The sequence below is a fragment of the Myxocyprinus asiaticus genome, chromosome 42 (genome assembly GCF_019703515.2).
Source record: "Myxocyprinus asiaticus isolate MX2 ecotype Aquarium Trade chromosome 42, UBuf_Myxa_2, whole genome shotgun sequence".
Taxonomy (NCBI): domain Eukaryota; kingdom Metazoa; phylum Chordata; class Actinopteri; order Cypriniformes; family Catostomidae; genus Myxocyprinus; species Myxocyprinus asiaticus.
In genome coordinates this window covers 9,640,956-9,663,684 of record NC_059385.1, presented here as the reverse complement: position 1 = coordinate 9,663,684, position 22,729 = coordinate 9,640,956, and the positions used below count along the sequence as shown (strand labels likewise).

The following is a 22,729-nucleotide window of genomic DNA, read 5'->3' as shown; positions in this document are numbered from 1 at the left end:
GAGGATTCGGGGGATAAGTGACTATCTCAAAGGCCCAGATACCTCATGCTAAGACGAGAGCTGGGCAAGGGTCTTAAATACAGCCCACAGTGCTGTATCAGAGAGAACAAGAGAAACAGGAAACACGTTATGGTTGTGTTTTTGTGATGTAGAGTTTGTATGGTTGGCTTCTTTTGGATAGATTACTTATTGCAAAATATCTTTGCTTTTTTTTCATTAGACTGAAAACATTAAAAATAGTGCTGTTACTGAAAATATTGCCTTTTTATGATATTCGATACATCTCAAAAAATGTATGCTCTAATGTTTTACATGCTCTAAAAATTGGTCAGAAGTTTAGGGGAGTTTTAGAACTAAATCTTGAAATCTTGTCAAAATAATTGCAGCATGTTTTTCACTGACTCCTATTAACTAAATGAACACAAGGAAAATATACTTTATTTTTATTTACTAATAAAAAGTTTTATTTTAATACTAACAAAATGTTTTACCTATATATTAGCTATATATACATATATATTAATATTTTTTTCTTAGCACGTTAAAACAAATAACGCAATTTATGCAGTATCTATTTTTATTTTATTTTTACTTCCTGAAACTTCATGGGATAAGAGAGTTGTTCCTGGCAGGAACCTTAAAGGCTCTGATTAGGGTGGGGGCAGGTATAGGGCATCTGCTGCCACATATATATATGTGTGTGTGTATATCTATATACTGCATGTATGTATTTATATTCACTGTATGTATGTATATATATATATATATATATATATATATATATATATATACACTATATTGCCAAAAGTATTCGCTCATCTGCCTTTAGACGCATATGAATTTAAGTGACATCCCATTCTTAATCCATAGGGTTTAATATGACGTCGGCCCACCCTTTGCAGCTATAACAGCTTCAACTCTTCTGGGAAGGCTTTCCACAAGGTTTAGGAGTGTGTTTATGGGACTTTTTGACCATTCTTCAAGAAGCGCATTTGTGAGGTCAGACACTGATGTTGGACGAGAAGGCCTGGCTCGCAGTCTTCGCTCTAATTCATCCCAAAGGTGCTCTATCGGGTTGAGGTCAGGACTCTGTGCAGGCCAGTCAAGTTCTTCCACACTAAACTCGCTCATGCATGTCTTTATGGACCTTGCTTTGTGCACTGGTGTGCAGTCATGTTGGAACAGGAAGGGGCCATGCCCAAACTGTTCCCACAAAGTTGGGAGCATGGAATTGTCCAAAATCTCTTGGTATGCTGAAGCATTCAGAGTTCCTTTCACTAGAACTAAGGGGCCAAGCCCAGCTCCTGAAAAACAACCCCACACCATAATCCCCCCTCCACCAAACTTCACAGTTGGCACAATGCAGTCAGACAAGTACCGTTCTCCTGGCAACCGCCAAACCCAGACTCGTCCATCAGATTGCCAGATGGAGAAGCGTGATTTGTCACTCCAGAGAACGCGTCTCCACTGCTCTAGAGTCCAGTGGCGGCGTGCTTTACACCACTGCATCCGACGCTTTGCATTGCACTTGGTGATGTATGGCTTGTGTGCAGCTGCTCGGCCATGGAAACCCAGTCCATGAAGCTCTCTACGCACTGTTCTTGAGCTAATCTGAAGGTCACATGAACTTTGGAGGTCTGTAGCGATTGATTCTGCAGAAAGTTGGCGACCTCTGCGCACTATGCGCCTCAGCATCCGCTGACCCCGCTCTGTCATTTTACGTGGCCTACCACTTCGTGGCTGAGTTGCTGTCATTCCCAATCGCTTCCACTTTGTTACAATACCACTGACAGTTGACTGTGGAATATTTAGTAGCGAGGAAATTTCACGACTGGACTTGTTGCACAGGTGGCATCCTATCACAGTACCACGCTGGAATTCACTGAGCTCCTGAGAGCGGCCCATTCTTTCACAAATGTTTGTAGAAGCAGTCTGCATGCCTAGGTGCTTCATTTTATACACCTGTGGCCATGGAAGTGATTGGAACACCTGAATTCAATTATTTGGATGGGTGAGCGAATACTTTTGGCAATATAGTGTATATATATATATATATATATATATATATATATATATATTACATGGGGGGGTGTTGCTGTCCTTTTCTGCATATTGTTGCCCCCTTTGACATATCGCGGTGCCGTTTTGTGGCCCATTCTGCATAATGCGGTGGCCCATTTCAGCTTATCACGGCCCATTCGGCCCCTTTTCGCGGCCGGCCCATCAGCCCATATTACGAAAGCATTTTAAAATGCCATGCTGTAACTTCTGTGAAAATGTCATGCCAAACAAATCATTGAATCAGTGTTTTAAACTAATTATTGCAACTGGCAGTTTGAAAGAGGTATAAATCTGATATGCTATTCAAGTATCTCTGTCTTAACACTTTAGAGCCCATCGCATAGTCTATAGGAAACTTAATAGGCAAATAAAAAGTACATTAAGATCATCACTATATTCACAATGTGTCTTCTTTTCATATCGCCAACATAGTTATTTTGAATATATCATAAATATTTGATATTTTGCCCTGCCCTAACTGAAAATCAGTGTTTTTGATATTGTAAATTTGTTTGACCATGTTTCTGATGATTCTGTCTGTGTGTGTGTGTGTGTGTGAACAGTGAGTGATAAATGAAGGCTGCACAGAGAGCTCTGTCCTGATTAACAGTGTTTCAGCACTGTGAAGTTAATGAATAGACATTACAGCAGGATCAATGGCGCCTCTCTCACAGTCTCCATATAAACAGGCTTGATGAAAAGGGATTACACTCTCCAAACCAAGGCCTCTGTCTTCTCTTCCTCTTTTTTCTTACACTCTGACTCTGTCTGTCTCTCCTACCCCTTCTTGCTTTACCCGTTATCTTTTATCTCACTTCTCACTAAGAAAAAATAAAGAAAACTGAAGAATTCTGACCAGCATACTCAGATCAGATAGAATGCCTGGTAATCTCTGAATCTTTCTTTCAGAAGTTTAGTGATTTTGTCATCTCTCCAAAATATGTTTATTTACAGCATAACCAACTCTTAAATGATCAAGTTGTTGGAATCTCTTGATAATGTCTGCATGTCACATTTCATTCCCAAATTAAAAGGAAAAATATGCAATGGTCCTAAAATTGGGCCAATTAAGATTTTGTTTTAATTTAATTAAAATTATTTTCATGACATTTTAGCACATTGTAATGTGTCCGCAAGATTTCCTTATAGGTTTTGTGTAAGGTCCATTTCTTCTCGAAGGTAATTCTCATTAGATTCTTATTACTGTTAGACAGCAAACTTTAGTGTGCATGCAATACAATAATCTTTTATTTGAGGGGGCATAAAGGCTTAATTTTTCATAATTTCTATCTATTGATTTTGGGTTGAAATATAACCCACACGTTCTTGGTTTCATGAGATTCACCCTGTTACTCTTTCATGTACATGGTGCACACAAAATATTATAAAATACATGTTTTGAGTAAACATTGTTAAAGTTTGATATTCATAGTTGGCATCAATATACTTTATAGTCATATACAACTTTAATTTATAAGTACTAAATCATTCACCATGTTTTTTACTCACATAAACACACATCATCATCATCAGCAGCATGGTGGGAACATTACATTGACTACTAATTATTACACTGAGTTTAATACATTGAGATTACATTGAGCTAATTATATTTTTTGTCCACTAATCCTATACCTAACCTAAACCTAACCCTCCCAGAATCCTTTTTTTTTGTGCATTTTTTTTTAAATCTGTATTTGTGTATGTTGTCACTGTGTAAAGATCTAATTTAACCCACCAATGTGACATAATTATGACAGCAGCACATGTTTTTGCAACTGACATTTCACAACATTAAAACATTAGAGCTACAATTTGTGGGGACAGCTTCAACTACTGGATTCACTACTAGCTTTACTAAAGCATTGAAGTACTGTTGATTGACTATATTTAAATCAGGTCTAATATGTAATTCAGCTTAACTAGCGCTATGTTGTTAATAGGCGTAAAATAAAACAAAGCAATAATACAAAAACACTTGCATAAGCATATAACACAACACACTGATAAAGAAACAGACAGCGTCTTACTTCCTGCTGACAGGGGCAGGAAATTAAGTTTGTCCAGAACAAAAGAAGAGAGGGAATGCAGGAGATAGAGCGAGAGAGAGAGAGCGAAACAGTGCGGTTCAGTGTTGCTTCTCATTAGACAGACAGTCGGTGCTCATAAGTGCTGTCATTGATATGCATGCGATCGCCTCAGCTGCTGCTGCGCTATTCACTCGGTCCTTAAAAAAATAAAAGAGCCTTTAGGTTTTATCTGTCTCAGTGCTGAAAGGAAGGAAAGACACCTAGTGACAGCCGAGGTCTGAGGGTCACTGACACATCCCCATCGCCGGCCTTTCAATTAGTCTCTCGGCACTAGACATCAGCTTCGTGTTGCACAGGGAAAAAGTCAACCCAAAATACAACCCATAACAATACAAATTTCTCTCACTTTAATGTGAAATGTATCCTATTTAACAAAACAGAATGCTAAATAGATCAGTTTCAAATAAAACCTGACAAAAACAAAGTTTACTTTCATTAAAGATTTAATTTACTTGCAAATGAAATGCAAAATCAATCCATCCAACAACACAAATATCACGCACTGCAATCCACAATGAAGCCCATCTGGCCAAAACAGATTCACTAGCTTTAATGCAAAATACAAGTCAGCTGATAGTATAAATTTCACTTGCTTTAATGCAGTTATATAGTGATGGTGTAATCTCACATAGCCAGACTTATGACTATTGGCATAAAGTCTGGTCCTCATTCCACATTTATTTTGCCAAGAACTGCATATTTACTAGGGATGTGCACAGATAGTCGACGTTCAGTTAACCATTCGACACGCTACTATTACAATACTAAAATTACTATGCAGTTATTCTACACGTGCAATAGAGGTCTTAAACCTGACCTGAACTCGAAGAGTTCAGATAAACTGTTTTCTGGCCGGGCTTGGGCCAGTTTTTGAAGTATAGGGCGATTTATAGGGTGTGTCTGCGCTGTTTTTGTATATACTATTTACACAGGCTGGATGAATGTCTTTGACTGGTGCTCTGAATCGCACTGTTTTTCCTTTCAGCGTCTAGCACAGAATCGTCACATATTTGGAAACCAAGTAAAGTTAACAATAACTTACATTTTTAAAAATGCATCTCGAAACACGTTGTGTTCCATTCGTTGGGCTGCGTTCTGAAGAAGTTCAGGTTGCAAAAAGGGACTTGTGTGACTGTTATACCAGTAAACATGATTCCAGGTTGTTTTTCACTGAGCAAAGTTTCAGTCAGACAGTGTTTTTTCCCTTTTGCTCTGGTGTGCACATTTACAGTATATACAATAATTAGACAAGTTCAATGCCATTTGATTTTAAACCATTTAAAATCAAAGCACCCCAAAGAGGCTATTTAACCGCAGCAGTGTAACTCCACGCACATGACAATACTTGCTTTCGCTGCCTCACGGAAATGTTCTTATTTCCGTGCCCTGATGATAAATAGATTAACCATTAAACCTTGTGGTTAACCGAATGTTAAAAACGGTAACAGTGCACATTCTTATATTGAGTCGGGATCTGACCGACATGTAAAGCAACAAACCAGTTTGTTTTGTTTTTACACGCAGGATAGAGGCAGGTTTATTTAAATTAGGTTATTTTTGTTCCACTTGTTACCGATATGGCCTTTATATGTTCCTTTTACTCAGAGACCAACAATAGCAATACCAGGAACACCAGTATCAGACTCAAAAGCTGCTATCTTTTTGGCCGATGAGTTTTCTTTGCTGGACGAAGAAATAAAAATGGTCCCATTATTTATTTTAAAACCCTTCTGTTCTAGTCTTTAAATTTATTTTTTTATGCACATTTTTTTGATTTGAGTCTTCTTTGTGGCAAATAATAATGGGGAATAATCACTCTTAGTGTGAATAGCCCAACAAAATATTTGGGAAAGAGAAACGCAGTGTCTATACTCTTAAGAAATTTGTGTGACGTCAATGAAGCTGTCAGTTGTCAATAACCAATCGTGAACTTGCAGTGCCGTGAGTTTTGTTGATTTTAATGGGAGTGATCTGGATCTAGTTTTATCATGTTATGTTGCCTGCGCAGACTGAATGTGAGAGAAAGAGAGAAAATGGAGTGAGAGAGTGAAACAAGTGAGACAAGAAAATTTTGACAGAAAATTATTAGCGCTGGCACACAGACGGAAACTGTCTCATTCTCCAGTCCAGAGGCGTGTACTCAATCCATTACTGACAGGGTGTGCTGCCATACAGCCCACAATCACCCCACAAACCATAAGCGCTGTCCCACCCCTTTCCCTCGTGACTCTTTCTCCCTCTGTCAGTCTATAGCCTTTTATCTCTGTATGGATCTTTTCTCTTTGTCATTCTGCACAACATTAGTCCCAGCGTGTGTGGGTCCACTCTTTTCACGTCGTTTATTCAGTCTGTCACTACTGCCTACTCCCACTCTCACGTTATTTCTCTTGCGGCTCTGTTATACCAACCTCCTGCTGTGCAAAAAACATATAATGTTACTTGATGTATTACTTTCATAATAATGGGCGCACTTGGGTGAAGAAGGAATGAAAACAGGTGTGGGTTCCTGAGTTAATTACAGTGCTTGCAGGGCAGTACTGTATAGACACTCCTGAAACATTGTAGTTAGGGTTTGTTCTAAACTTAAGTATTACATTTCTGCAGTTAAATTAGACCGAACTGCTTTATGTGCAGTCTCCATCCTAACTTTGTTTTGTGGATTATTTTAGCCTGATGAGTGCAGTTTATTTATTTGTTTATTTATTTTAGTATTTTTTTTATATGAAGTTTAAAATTAGATAGGTAAATAGGTAAAAAGATAGACAGTCAAGCAGACTTGTAGATGGATATATTTTGTATTGTAACCTAAAGCCATGACATGGCAGGACTTTTGTGTGTTTGTATACATTTGCAATTTTTGACAGTTGCTGTTCGAATCAACGAACATTTCATTTGAACATTGTGTCAATGTAAGTCTATGTAAGGGATTTTTGATCACCCACTGTGTGAAAAACGTTATTCAGATTAGTTCGAAAAGATAAAACAACGTGAATCAGAACAGTCTACAACAGTCTTGGTTTGTGCCAAGATTGGTGGATAAAGTTTGAAAGCTGTAGGAGAAGTTACAGTGTTGCCTTTGTCAAACTAACATTTTTTAATGTTAAGTTTAAAAATCTCCCTTTTCCTTGTATTGATAGAATGTTCAGCATTTAAAATGTAACAGCATTGGCATCATAGTAATATTTGCATACTGAATCCTGATTGGTCTTTTGTGTTTGTGTGTGTGTGTACAGGTTTCATTATATTTGTGAGTGCCAAATTTTTGAAAATCTCCTCACTAATATAGAGAAACTTGTTGAACAGTTTAGGTGGTCCTCACTAGTAAAAAAAATTGTTTTAAATCTACTGGTGTGCACAGGTTTCTGTGAGGGTTAGGTTTATGGGTAGGGTTAGGGAATAGAAAATAACATTAGTCTGCTAAGAAATCAGTGGAAGTCTATGAGATGTCCTTACCTATATAGTGTAACAAACGTGTGTGTGGTTTGGTTTTGGAGGAATTTTTTTTAGGTTATACACTAGTACGAGGGTATTATGCTATAAAGGTGGTTTATGAGGACATCCCTAGTGTCCCTGCAATTCAAACGGCTCAAAAAAAAAACATACTAAACAATGATTTTTTGAAAATGTAAAAATGCCAAAAGGTTTCTGTGAGGGTTAGGTGTAGGTATAGGGTTAGGGTTAGGGGATGGAATAGATAGTTTGTACAGTATAAAAATCATTATGTCTATGGAGAGTCCTCGTAAACCACAAATACCAACATGTGCGTGTGTGAGTGTGTCCCTCTATAGCCACCTTTGCTCTGTTGATTCTCATACTGCAGTATTCTCAGCTGACAGAAAACAAAAGTGTTGTGACAACAGCAAAGCAGTTTAAACATTTTTAAGACATTTTTTAAAAAGTTTAAATATTTAACAGTATTCTTTAGCTGCCTTGCAAGCACTGTTATTTCTGTCAGGAAATGTGAATCTAGAAATCTAGTTATGTATCTTATTTCTATCTGGCTTATACAGTAGCAGACCCAGATGGAAACTTTTTCACATCTTTTTTTTTTTTGTTTTGTTTTTTTGTTGTTGTTTTGTTTGTACTGGTGTTCATACAAAATCTGTAGAATTCTGCAGAAAGGATATACACATGGAAAAATGTCTTAAATGATGCTGAAAATACTACACACTTATTGGTAGCTATGGTCAAATTAGCCAATATATTTTTACATTTACAGGCAAGGTGTAGGAAATATGTAGATCTTTGTAAATTATGACCGATTTTTGAATTTTTGAACAGAGATTTCTGTGGAGCCTTATAGCTTATATAAAAATTTGTGTCGGGCCCAGGTGCCCAATATTTTAGCTCCGTGACTTTGATGGTTGGGGCCCATCTGGCAGGGGCCCCAGCGGCTGAATCTTGCTAATAAGAGATCATTATTTAATAAAGAGACATCATAATATATTTAATGCACTTATTATCTACTAGAGTTGAAATAGACTCCACATGTGTGCTCCAAATGTGTCTCTTTCTAAAAAATGGAGAGAGTGGGGGGAAAAAATATAGAATAGGAAAAGAGAGGTGACTGGATGGTTTTGCTCCATCTCCCAGAACGTGGAGGGATTTCTGCAGTTTCTGTTAGGTGATCAGAGAGAAAATCAAAGAGAGTCATTATAGAAGAGTGAATAAAAAAGTGAGAACAAAGGACAAGGATTCAAAAATATTAAGACAGTAGAAAAGAGAGAGGGGGTTAAGATATGTGTGTAATTTGGCATGTGTGCATATGCAACACAATTGACAATAAAAAAGTAAACAAATTACTATTTTTAATTACTAATTACTAAAGCTCAGGAGACATAATGGTGATCTCAGTTATGCTTCATTAAAATACAATGAACTTGCTCTCAGATGTTTCTCCTAAAAAGCCTTTACAGAAATAAAAATATAAACAAATGAGACAGTTATTGACACATTGTGGATAGAATAACTTTGAACAGTTTGATGAGAAATGTTTGAGTTCCTACTGATATCTCTGATTTTTGATTGCAGACTTTCATATCCTGGAAAATCTGAGCACAGTTTGTGACACTGTTGAGATCTTTTCTGAAACTCTAGAGGACACAAGTGCGAGATGACTGGGGTTTTATGAGAAAAATCAGAAAAGCAGGAGACTTACTGTATGCAAATGTCTCCATTTGTTCTCCATTTAATCTCATTGCTGTTTAACAGAGGCTATTTATATTTTGAAGAGATCTAATTTATGATTTCTCTTTCCAATGGGAATGCACACAAACACACATAAATCTCACACACATTCATTCACACAACGAACAAGGCATTATGTTCATGGTAAAATCATTCTGATAAGATTGAAAATAACTGAAATCCAGCCAAAAAGAAAATAAAAATGAGAAAGGGAGGGGGTGTTATATGAACATTAAAAAAGGGAATATGATAGATAAAGTGATGAAGTTCTTAAACAGGGAAAGGCAGGGATAGGGATGGATTAGTGGCGATCAGTGGAAAATAAGGACATAGGCCTCAGCCTCGCTAGCATATGTTTGGTTTCGTGACAGTAAAAGCACTTTCTAAAATGATTGCTTCCTCTGATTGGATAAACAGACACCCTCTGTTTAGGCGCACAGTTGCAGAGACCTGGCACGCTATTTAGCAAATGCTAAATTGACTTGAACAAAATCATCAACAAATGTGAGGTGAAATTAACATTAAGCATGAAGACATACAGTAATTACTATTGAGTGGAAATTCAATTACGACATTGCCTTAAGAAGGATATGAATTGTAAATGAATTACGTAGTGGCGCTAAAATATCACATTTAAGCAAATCACTGCAATCTTGTGCCTTTATTACGAGTAAAATAATGATCTTTGCCCAAAGGGTTAAACAAAAACCTTTCTGTTTAAAATAGTTAATGGATGCTTCAGAATGTTTAATGGATGCGAACGCTTCTCACCAGTAGGAGCTATAATGTTGGTAAGGCCATGTCAGGCTGTCCTTAATAAGGGCTCTGTTTAACCTTTCTGTAACCCCGAGAAGTGATACTAAAATATATTTTCATTTGCAAGTACAGCCCTGAGGAAAAATAGAGGAGTGGATGAGCTTTGACCTTTTATTTAAGCATTAATTATCTAACTCTTCTAAATGGCCATATTCATGCTTGCCAACTCTTCCTCTGCATTACGTGCAGTACATGTGTGTGCACATGCAAAAGGCTGAGGCAGAGAGAGGGAGATAAAGAGCCGCACTGTCTAGAAGAGTCATTTAGGTGCAATATAGCATGGTAATATGCACTGGTTTGGCTTAAGTCGATTTTCATAATCAAATAAAGAGAATCCTATCAGACAAATTCAGTTCATTGTTGCAGCAATAGAGCTGTGTATTCAACATCACGTTTTTAGAAGAATACACTTCATTTTAATTTGACTGACTTTGTTGGAATGCTGTTATAAAGATTAAAGTAAGAAAATGTGTAACAGAGGCAGTCTATGTCAAACACAAATGCAAACATTTAAACGCAAAGGATTACATATGTCAACTGAGGTTGTGTGCAGTTTCACGCTATATTAGCCATTGTGGTATGATAAAAACTAAGCTTGGTGGAAAAGGTCATCTGTAAAGTGTGTGTATATGGAGGAGATCAGTATAAGCTTGCAAAAACACAATTGTGTGTTGTTGATCCATGTACAATTCCACAATAATGATTTGACGACTCAAAGAACAAGACATCTGACCGGATGATAAAGCTTTCTCGCAATTTTCCAAACACCTTTAAAGTGCAAAACGCACAGAAAGTAGCTTTACACTTTCTGAATAATTTGCTTGCTCATGCAAAACTCACCACCACAATGCTAGTGTTGTGGGTGGTTGCCAGGGCATTGCTAATGTGGTTGCTAAGTAGTGGTGGTGATTTTGATTCATTTTTGTGATTTGATTCTTTTGATTCCGTTCACCAAAAGATTTGTTCAGATTCGTTCATTGACTCGTTCACTGACCAGATCTTCAAGTTAACCAGTGGTGTAGTAGTGACTGAAGAGATGGGCATACTGTGAATTTATTTATAGTTTGTCTGTAGTAGTTTAGTAGTTTCTGTGTATAGTGAAAAGGCTTCCCTATTAAATTAAGATGATTTGATATCACAAGGGGAAAAAAGGTACCTCTGACAGCAGTAAAAGACAGAAAAAAATAACATTTGATGCAATTACGGGACAACTCGTCATCTGCGAAGAGCACAAAAAACTAGCACGGGTGCAGTGACTCAGTATTTTCCCAAAGTTTAATGGCATAAGTTTTTATTTAAATGCATTAATTTTTTCACATTTAGCAGTGAGGTAAATACATTTACTTCAGCGCTGCTGGCGCATCAGTATTTCACTGTAGATGCAAGAAATGTCCCGCCCCTTATTGAAACGGAAAATATGATTGGTTAGAAAATATCCAACCGCGTCTAAAACGAACGTTCCGATTGGTAGCTCAACTGAGTTGGACTGTCTATCTGCCCGTGCCTTCAGTTCAGCGCTCCCGCTGTTCCTTGTGCATTTAAAGATAATATCTGAACATTTATAAAAAAAAAAATTTTCATTAATCACAATTAACTCAACGGTGCTGCGGCATCACCTTAGTATAGTTAAAAGTTATGAGTCAAAAGCCTCCTCGCTGTTCTGGTGGCCATACGTATCATAACTCATTTTAGGTTGGCATATGCAAAATCCTTAGAAAGATAGGTGGGCATACAGCATATGCCTGCGTATGCCCTAGACTACACTACTGGTTAAAACAACAAATGAGCAAATATGTGAGAAGGAGCTTTCTTTAGTGTGTGAAAATTACTAGTGCAGGAGGAAGGGAGAGGGGGTGGTGGGCCGATAGAGCTGATAAACACAAAACACACTGATTAAAGATAAAACTATTGATTTTATTTGTTCTTCTGCAGGGATTCATTTGACTACTTTTCACCAGCATGTAATAGTTTGTGCGGTCTGTGGGGGAATTCCAGCATTATGAAGGCCAAATTTTAATTCAGAGCCTGTTATAATAGAAATAAAATCTTTATAAAATAAATAGCTAGTATGTGCCTTACCTTGAAGCTTATAACAATGATGATAATTCTCTTCAATTGCCTGGTCCAGTTCTTATTGGCAAAACTGGCCCGACCAATTAATCAGAGAAGGAAGACAAATTAATTGAAGCTGCTATAGTGAGCAGCCCCCTCTGTTGGTCAAAATAAACAGCACATGGTAGGCTTTGCTGCTCAGTCTTACTTGTCATGTGGGCCGTTTTGAACACGTGGGAAAAACGGGGACATTTCCGGGGACAGCTCCAGTCAGGGACAGACCACCAAAAACCAGGAGTGTCCCCTGAAAACGGGGACGTCTGGTCACCCTAAAAGCATCATAAATCTTTACCCACAAATGACAACAAAGCATATCTATTATGCTGTTATCTGCTGAGCATGACTTTTTTGATCAAGCTATACAAAATAGGACAACAATACTAGCCTAAAAATAATTATGAGTTTCAATAACATCCGTATGTCATTGTAATGTGTGGTCATCACTCTCTTTTATTCATAACTCATCCGGCCTCTTTTCTTGTTGAACAAGATTGACGATATGAAAGAATGACATGCAGCTCCTCCTCTCGGTCAGCAGATCATCGTTCATGATGACTGATTTGTTCATGTCTGTAGCGACTTGCGAACGAGTTTACCAGTACATTCAGTTTGTTCACGACACGAATTAAATGAGCGACTAGTTCAGTGAAGGAGTGTATTCGTTCAGTGGGTCATAACCAATGTTATGCTCCTTCAAAGCTCACTCTTGAATGTAATTGGCTTATGATAAAGTCAGTCTTTAAAAGCAACACAAAGGAAGACAAATGGAATTTGCATGTCTACAAAAGTACGAAGACACTTTAAAAATAGAGTTTGAATGCCATAACCGTTTTCACCACAAATAGCAGGTCTTATTTTCCCGATATATTGTCTAATGCTGGGCTTAATTAATTAATTACCAAAACAAAGAAAAATTTCAAGAAAAGCCTGTACATTGTTCATTGTGTGTAACCGGTCCTGCTCGACCCACTCCGAATGGGCTTTGAACCAGCGTCTCCGGTGTGGGAGGCGGGTGCGCAAACAAGGAGGCTAGGAGTCGCTAGTGCGCCTCGAGGCCAGGAGAGTGAGGTTTACACACTGCACAGCTACCTACCAGCTGGCTACCATTACACTCACCCCCTTAAACCTCACTCCCATCCGGGTCACGGCACCACTGTAACCGGTCCTGCTCGACCCGCTCTGAATGGGATTTAATCTGGTGTCTCCGATGTGGGAGGCGGGCATGCTAACAAGGTGGCTAAAGGCTAAAGCCTCTAGCGTCAGTCACTAGTGCACCTCTTGAGGCCAGGGGAGTGAGGTTTACACACTGCACAGCTACCTACCAGCTGGCTACCGTTACATGTGCATCAAAGCATTTCCATGTGTAATTCGTGTTATTTTAACTGTATGGTCTTCAGTCATTTTTACATATTCATAAACTGGGGATCATGTTTTGTGTATACCTATGAACTTGTCTTCTTGAATAGTTCACCCAAAAATGAAAATTCTCTCATTATTCACTTACCCTGATGCCATCCCAGATGTGTATGACTGTCTTTCTACAGCAGAACACGAATAAAGATTTTTAGAAGATAGAGCTCTGTCAGGTCCTTATAATGTAAGTAAACGGGTGCCAGCACTTTGATGGTCCAAAAGTCACATTTAGGCAGCATAAAAGTAATCAGTGTGACTCAAGTCGATCAATGAATTTCTTCTGAAGCAAATCGATACATTTGCTTCAGGTTTTATTTAAATTTTTTATGGAAATTCATGCTGGTCTAAGCTGGTCTTTTCAGGAGGGAAATTTCCACTGATCTAATTTAACCATCTCTGTTTTGTTTTTTTTACATCTCTCTCATTCCATAGGCTGTGGTCTAGAGTTTCTCCTGGTGCTGTGCGGTTTAGAGTTAACCCAGGCATGTCCCCATCACTGCATCTGCTACGACTCTCCCAGCACGGTGAGCTGCCAGGCTCACAACTTCCAAGTGGTTCCGGAGGGAATCCCAGCCCAGAGCGAGCGCGTCTTTCTGCAGAACAACAAGATCCAGCGACTGCTCCAGGGCCATTTCAGCCCGACCACTGCCATGCTTTGGCTGTACTCCAACAACATCTCATACATCCAGCCCTCCACGTTCATGGGCTTTACCCGCCTGGAAGAACTCGATCTGGGGGACAACCATCACCTCCGCTCATTGGCCTCTGACACATTTCAGGGCCTGACTCGACTCCATGCCCTGCATCTCTACCACTGTGGCCTAATCAGTCTGCCTACTGGGTTATTTGAGGGGCTGCACAACCTGCAGTACCTCTATTTACAGGTAGGTTTCACACTCAGAGTCTTGGTAACGTGCTGTCATTTGACTTTCTTTTACCATCTGACTTTATTTCTGCAGTGTAACACAAAAGATGTTTGGCAGAATGACAGCCTCAAGCACCATTCACTTTCACTGTATGGAAAAAGATGCAATGAAAGTGAATGGTGACTGAGACTAACATAATGCTTAACATCTCTTTTTGTGTTCCACAGAAGAAAGTAATTGGGCTTGGACAACATGAGGGAGAGTAAATGATGACAGAATTTTCATTTTTGGGTGACCTATTCCTTTGATGTGTCCTCTCTGCTAGATCTTAGTTGCTGTGTAAATATATCATATTTAGGTCCTCCTCAGCCAAATTGATTGTGAATTTATAAAGCACTTGACTTGGCACCATTGTGCTGACACTTTAGGAAAAATTTGACTGGATACAAAACCAGTTTGTATGGATATCAATTTCTTAGACTGGCATTGCTGCCGGTTGCAACTGTTGCTTAGGAATCATCTGACTTGCCAAGTAAACCCAGTTAAGATCTGCTCAAAATGTCCAATATCGTGTGCAGTCTTGGCAGCAAATCATCTTGCTTCAATAAAAAGATGACCAGAGACAATATTTTGTTCCAGTGAATATGTCTAAAAGGGGAATACACTCTTTAGGTACCACTACGAAAACTACGAAGAACACTACGAACGCAGAACACTTGGATTTTATTTATGTGTGGGGCTTAAATGTTACTGACTTCAATGAGGTTTCATGAGTAAATTTTAATGTAGTTCAATTATCTTTCTTTCTGAAAAAGGTCTACATAATATAATAACAGCATCAAACAATAAGAGCATAATCATTCATTTGAACCACAAAGGTTAGGACCACATAAGATATTTTATGTAAAAACGTAACACTTTACAATAAGATTCTATTTGTTAACATTAGTTAATGCATAAGGAATCATGAACTAACAATGAACAATATTTTAGTACAGCATTTATTAATCTTGGTTAATACTAATTCATAAAAACATTTTGTTAATTGCTAGTTTATATTAGTTCTTAATGTGATAACTAATGTTAAAGTATACAATTTTTCATTTAAAAAATGTGCTAACACTACATGCATTTAGGTATTATTATTTAAAGGAATATTCCGGGTTCAATACAAGTTAAACTCAATCAACAGCATTTGTGGCATAATATTGATTACCACAAAAAATTATTTTGTCTTGTCCCTCCTTTTCTTTAAAAAAAGCAAAAATCAAGGTGACAGTGAGGCACTTACAATGGAGGTGAATGGGGGCCAATTTCTGAACATTAAAATACTCACTTCTTCAAAAGTATAGCCACAAGACATTAACAATATGCATGTAAACATGATTTTAGTGTGATAAAATCACTTACTAACCTTTTCTGTGTAAAGTTATGGCCAATTTTACAGCTTCGTTGCCATGACAATGTAATGTCAACAACCCCTACAACCTTAAAATGACTGTAAAAATTACAATTTAAACAACTTTACAGGCCATTATAAGCTTCAAATTTTCTGCTTTTAAACCCTCTAAAAAATGGCCACTTTCACCTCCACTGTAAGTGCCTCACTGTAATGTCGATGTTTGCTTTTTTTTTAAAGAAAATGAGGGACGAGTCTAAATGGATTTTTGTGGTAATCAACATCATACCACAAATGCTGTCGATTGAGCTTAACTTGTATTGAACCTGGAATATTCCTTTAACGATGAACAATATTTTACAGCATTTGTTCATCGTGGTGAATGTTAATTTATAAATATAGGCTACTGCTGTTCATTGATAGTTTATGTTAGTTTATAAGTGCATTAACTAATGTTACCATATGCACCTTTAATTTTAAAAATGTATTCGCATATGTTAAAATGAACATTAACCAAGATTAATATGTGCTGAAAAAATATTGTTCATTGTTTGTTCACGTTGTATCATATAGTTAACTAATGTTAATGAATGCAACCTCATTGTATAGTGTTACCAAAGTATATTTACTTCTCTACTCTAAAGGATGTGCCCTGAGAACACAATGTATTAAAAGTGCTTTGGGTTTTCAAAGATATACTTGTGATATTAAAAGTGTTTTGGGTTTTCAAAGATATGCTTGTGATATGAGGAATGTAGTTGAAGGGGGGGGGGGGGGGGGGGTTAATCTAATATATTTAATATAGATAAAGTATCAAGATTCAAAGTGTGGCAATTATATGAGTCATCTTTGAACTGCCTTTATGAAGAAATAGAAACATTTGCATGATTAGATTTGGTGCTTTAGTCAATGTGCTGTGTATATTCATATCTGTGACTTAGTGGTTTTCTGTGGCTGTTGCTGACTGGCTTTATTTGGCATTCTACAGAACAACCAGCTGGAGTTTCTTGAGGATGACATGTTCATTGATCTACTCAATCTCAGCCACTTATTTCTGCATGGAAATCGCCTGTGGAGCCTCCACCAGAACACTTTCCGCGGCCTCGGGGCACTAGATCGCTTGCTACTCCATCAAAACCGACTCCAGTGGGTCCATACACAGGCTTTCCACGACCTGCGTCGCCTGACAACCCTCTACCTGTTCAACAACTCTTTACCTGAGCTGCCAGCCGAGAGCTTGGCTCAACTACCCGCACTGGAGTACCTGCGTCTCAATGACAACCCTTGGGAGTGTGACTGCAAGGCCGTGCCACTCTGGGATTGGCTGCGGCACTTCCGTGGCTCCACCTCTGCATTAATATGCGTGGCTCCACCAGAACTGGCAGGAAAGGATCTAAAGCGGTTAACGAAAGAGGAACTACCTTCTTGTACGGGCTCAGAGTCCCTCCATCAGAGCAAATCCAGCAACCAAGGGGACATAGGGGTGTCACTAAAGAAAGAACATAATCACCGATCACACAATCATCATCATCCTCACCTGCCACATCAAGATCAATACTATACCACTTCCCCGTCACCTCTTCCACGGCCGCCCAAATCTGGCCGACACAGAAACTGCACAAGGCATCGTGGCCGCAAGAGTAATGGTCAGAATGAGGTGTATAACCTCAAGGAGTTAGCCAATAAGGAGTCTGATGAAAAATATGACCCTTTAAAGCCTAAACTAAAGAACAAGTGCATCCCACGGACTTCAGTGGGGCCCCCTAGTGGTGTGCAAAGGGCAAACAGCAAGGCGGTGTCCCTCTTTGCACCTCGTTACATCATCCCTGTTTGCTTATTGGTGTCTCTCACTGCCCTTATTTTCCGCTGAGCCCATGGAAGTCTCTATTAATGGTTTTACCGTAAAGTCAGCCCTCTGTCTACTCTGGCTCCTAACACTTTTGTGTGTGAGTGTGTGAATGTGTGCATACGTGTGTATGTGTGTGCATGTGAACAAATGTGTGCGGTACCTTGGCGAGCCCATGTTGAGGAACAGAGGACTTGTATGAACTTGCCGGCCTGGAATAAAACTGGAGGTTAAAACAAACTCTGGGGTTTGAGGACTCAAAGAGAAAAGACACCAAATGGAATCCTCAATAGTATGCCTCCATTTTTACACCTGTCTCAAAATCGTGGGCCCTGTCTCTTTATTTCCTGTTGCTCCTGACAGATTAACTTGATCTATAACCAGGGAGTATACAATAACAGAAGAAGATCATCTTATTTGCATTTGTTCAGTGCATTCAATTTTCATTACACCTCTGCAGAATCATTAGCTGCCCACTGTGGTCAAAATCAGCACCATTAAAACCTTAATGTCCCTGCCCTACCTTTAGACCTGTAAACAGGCTATGGCCCAGGCTCTCAGCAGGGGGAAAAGTGTGAGCCAAATACATAAACCAACCAATATGGCAGATGTACACGTGTGAGCTGCTGGACTAATGTGTTTCTCAACAGTTTCTGAGGGAGGGTTGATAACACATTGAGTATGTGACAAGTTAAATAGATAAGCACTCAAGAGAGGTATGGTGTTTTATTGTTATAAGCAGGGGCGCATTAACACACGGGTGAAATCTAGACGCAACAGTGAAAGCCATCCGTGTAGAGCATCTTTTGCGCCTTTGGTTATAAGATTGATTTTTTTATTACATAGGCTAAATATTTTAACCATTGTTTTGGTTGCAAGATTCGCACATTAGATTCTGCTGTTCTGAAGCTGCTATGTTTGTACTCTGAGGTCACTAAGAGAAAGTAAAGTTTTTAAAAGTGTACGAAAGATTATGGGATGTCTCTGGGTTTGTCTGTCTATGTGTGTTCTATATTTGTTGATTGTATCTTGAGCATAGTATTTTGGAATGAAAAGCAGAGGGCCAAATTTTTCTAAAGACATAAAAAGTTCAAGTGAGGCTCGTCCAAAAAGCGTAGCGTGTTATCTGTCACTTGGTCACAATAGTTTGCTCTTTTCTAACCTAACAAGGTCAACATGAAACGGCATTCGCAAATCATTTAACTTCCATAACGTGAGATTTCAGTGTGAAACAGGATATTTAACTAGAAAAGAATACAGGGATAGAACTTTGTTTTATCCATTAGGAATTTAATGGAAAAGGTAGTGAATAATTGTTTCTATCATTGCGCGACCCTGCGAACACATGCATGGACGTTGTATTTCAGTTTCGCTATACACAACGCAAGATTTAAATTCATTTAAACAGACTGATCTCAGTTCAGAAGACTCTGGGCTGTCAGTAAAGGGATAAACATTCGAAGCACGGAGTCATGTGACAAAACATGGCCCCGATCACAGCAGAGTTTGTCTTTGGGTGAAACGCCAACAATACTACATCTGGTAAGAATCCTAATTAAGTTTTTTCATTGAAACCTGTTTGAGTCAAAAGATTAGAGTCTCTAGTTTAATCCAATATGCCATTTTTAAAATTTGAACAATTTATCGCAAAACACCACGCTGCTAAATACAATGTACACAATAGTTTACAATACCGCTATTTTTCCTTAGAAATCCTATATTTACTGTGCATTATCACATTGAGAATCAGTGGGTTCATCTAAAGCTACAAAATGTTGCTTTCAGAGGCTTTATATGGAGTTAGGATGAAAATTATGTGCATTTCAAACTGTTCTGAGACCAGTGCAGACAGCACACTGGAGATTAAGTAATTTACTAAATAGGGATCAAGGGAGCATCCTATAGCTTTCCTATGCAGCCAAGTGCATTCACTCCTAACATGATGTTTGGACCACTCAACATGTTTGGCAGACATGGGACAATGGTAATCAGTACATAGATTCAGAATTAAAATGTATAATTTTATTTGAACATGGTTGGCAGTGATTTGATGATGCTGGCCATTACTTTGAATCAGAATTATTTATGCTAAATGCTTCAGCACTGGCTATAAATTGTTTGTTTGACTGTGCAAAGAGATAAAATTGAGATTTTTTTTTTTTTTTTTTTTGCCAAAGTAGAAAAAAACAAAAACGTAACATAAAAGTAAAATCGAGTAAAATCAGTTTTATTTGTGTTTTTCACAATACACATTGTTCCAAAGCAGCTTTACAGAAAATCAGCTGTAATGTCTCAAAAACATAAATAAATCAACACTCCTGGAAGAATAATAAACAATTTCTATGGCTTGGTATCATTTAAAATTGTACAACTTAGTCCTGCTGTCCACATATGTGAACATAAATTTGTAGTAAACCTTTTTTTTATTTTTTTTTTTTATGTTTTTTAGGTGCTACTTAGGAAAATGTACACATCAGTCACACTTGGGTCTCAAGAGCCTGTGTGACAGATGATTGGAAAGGGATAGAAAAATAAGAGGGCTTGGTGATGTCAGACAAAAAAGTATGTTGTTTTAGAGAAGGACCAAATTATACAGTTTGATGCAAAAGACCTTTTTTTTATTTATTTATTTTTTTTTTTTATTTGGAACAATATGCACCAATGTATCATTCACAAAAAGACCAGGAATGTGTTAGTAATTTTGATTTCACGTTGACTAATATATATATATATATATATACATGGTACACTCAGAGAAATTTAACAGGAGGACTCAAAAGCGGGGAAATTTAGAAAGCCACAATGGACACTGCAAGATCTGCAGTAGAGTTACAGAATGATCCTTGCAGTAAATTGAGGAACAAATCAGTCACTCACATTCTCTGATCCCTCCTACTGTTGAGCCATAGAATGAAATGTCTGTACTGGAATACTATAGCAAATTGTCAAAGAATAGTCACAGAGCTCCCTTTTGGACAGGTGGGGCAATAGCACTTTCCCGCTTCCTTCCCTTGAAAGACTTTCTACCTTTTGAAGATGATTTAAAAGCGAACCTAGAATATTATGACATGTCCATTGTTGACATTTATTTGTTTGAGAATATTTGTCACTTGCTAAAAAAGAACTGTGTCACCATCTGTGGGGACGGAGGAAGTTATTTTGTATTCATGTACTCTTTATTTTTATATTTGTTTGCCTGCAAAATGCCATTTTTGACATACAAAGTGCACCATACTAACACCTTTATATTGTCTTCCTCAGTATGTCCTTCCTCCCTTTCTTTCTCTTCTCTCATGACTCCAACTTTCTGTCTGTTGTTATTATCTAACACCACCAGACTCAGAAGCTGTTTCTTAAGAACATTAAAGAGAAATGTGGTTATCACCACCCATGGCTGTGTTTGTGGGTGATTCTGTTTGGATTCTGTTTTCTACCTTATGCAAATGTACAGCATTTGAGGGAAAATACATACTGAAGCATAAAGATCATACAAAGTTTAAGAACGGAAATGATTACACAAGACTGAGCTTTTAGTTTCCAGGACCAAATTCAGTTACCCTTGAAACACTGCACTGTAAAAATCACATTGAATCATTCAGTTGATTTAAATTCTGAATCTAAAAGGCTGGCAAGATATCTCTCAACTGCATTCTCAACTGCATATTTCACCTATTCTCACACAGTGGAAATAATTAGATTTGATTTATATTTTTAAGCACAATTTCTTTAGAGATAACAGGACTCTTTTTTTAATATACAATAGACATACTTTATTGAGACCCAAATGGGAAATTTTATCACAAATTGATGGTAAAGCTAGAAACATACTCAAATTATGTAAACACAAACATTAATGCTTGGCCAATGCATTGCAAGTATTGTCTTTTGTACAGACTTTAATGTATATTCCTGCCTAACTTAACCATTTTACCTGAAGGAGAAAGCTAATCGTAAAAAAGACACGCTCTGCTATAACGCCTTTTGTGGCAACGCTGAAAATGCTATGCACACATCCCGTTGTGTTATGGATTAGTACGTGTGCAATGCTGTCTAAGAAGGACATTTCAGAGAACTATCCAGAGAAACACACATAAAGCAGAACAAAGCGACACTATTTGAGGACCAAAAATCTTTGACACTGAAGGTCAGGATCATTGTTAGTAGATCTTGTGAGGAAAAATTCAATTGTCTTCTTTTCCCCCTCGGCTCCTCATGAAAAGTGACCTGAGAGTTGGGATAAAATCTAGTTTTGTTTTCTCATTCACTTTAAACTTAGGGATGTCTGGGGGGAAAGAAGACTTTTATGCAAGACTACAGACAAGCCCTGATTAAATATTAGCAGTCTACAGCTTGTAATACAGTATGCTCATTTGGTCTCACTCTCTTTTCAAAGCACACACAGGCAACTGACCTTTTCTCGCTCTATACTCCTTATTCTCAAGTGAAACTAAAACGTTTGTGAAATTGAAGATATTTTAAGAGAGAGTGAGAGAGGGGAAGAGTCATGATTGTAAGTCAGCAAACAGTATGGTTATGTTTCGAATAGCATACTAACATACTACACTTAGTTTTATTGCAGTATATAGTATGTGTATTAGGAATGTCATAAAATATTAATACATTGATTACTGATCGGCACATTATTTTCTCAATACATTTTTGGGGCATCAATATATTAATATTAGCCAACATTTAAATTAGAAGCCTAATTTCTATTTAATGTAGTCTGGTGTATTAGCTTTGGGAGACCACAAGGGGGTGATAAAACATTTACTGTACTTAACACTGAAGGACCCGACAATGCGGAGCACGTGGCAGTCCAAAATTGTGAATATAGTCACCATACAAAAAAAACAAAAAGTTATAAAGGTTTTTGTACTTCTTCAAGAATTAACAGTGACATTGATGAATTTGCAGGTTAGTGTATGAAACTGGTGGA

At 37.9% G+C, this 22,729-nt stretch overlaps 1 protein-coding gene across 1 annotated transcript in view; it reads left to right on the top strand.

Moving 5' to 3' along the window:
* LOC127432412 (reticulon-4 receptor-like 1) overlaps positions 1–21,171 on the top strand; it is a 150,555-nt gene extending 129,384 nt beyond the window's left edge. The window contains exons 2-3 of the mRNA XM_051683461.1: positions 14,112–14,563; positions 16,933–21,171. Coding sequence (XP_051539421.1) covers positions 14,112–14,563; positions 16,933–17,814 — 1,334 coding nt within the window. The 3' untranslated portion in view covers positions 17,815–21,171. The remainder of the gene's footprint in view (positions 1–14,111; positions 14,564–16,932) is intronic.
* The last annotated feature ends 1,558 nt before the right edge of the window (positions 21,172–22,729 follow it).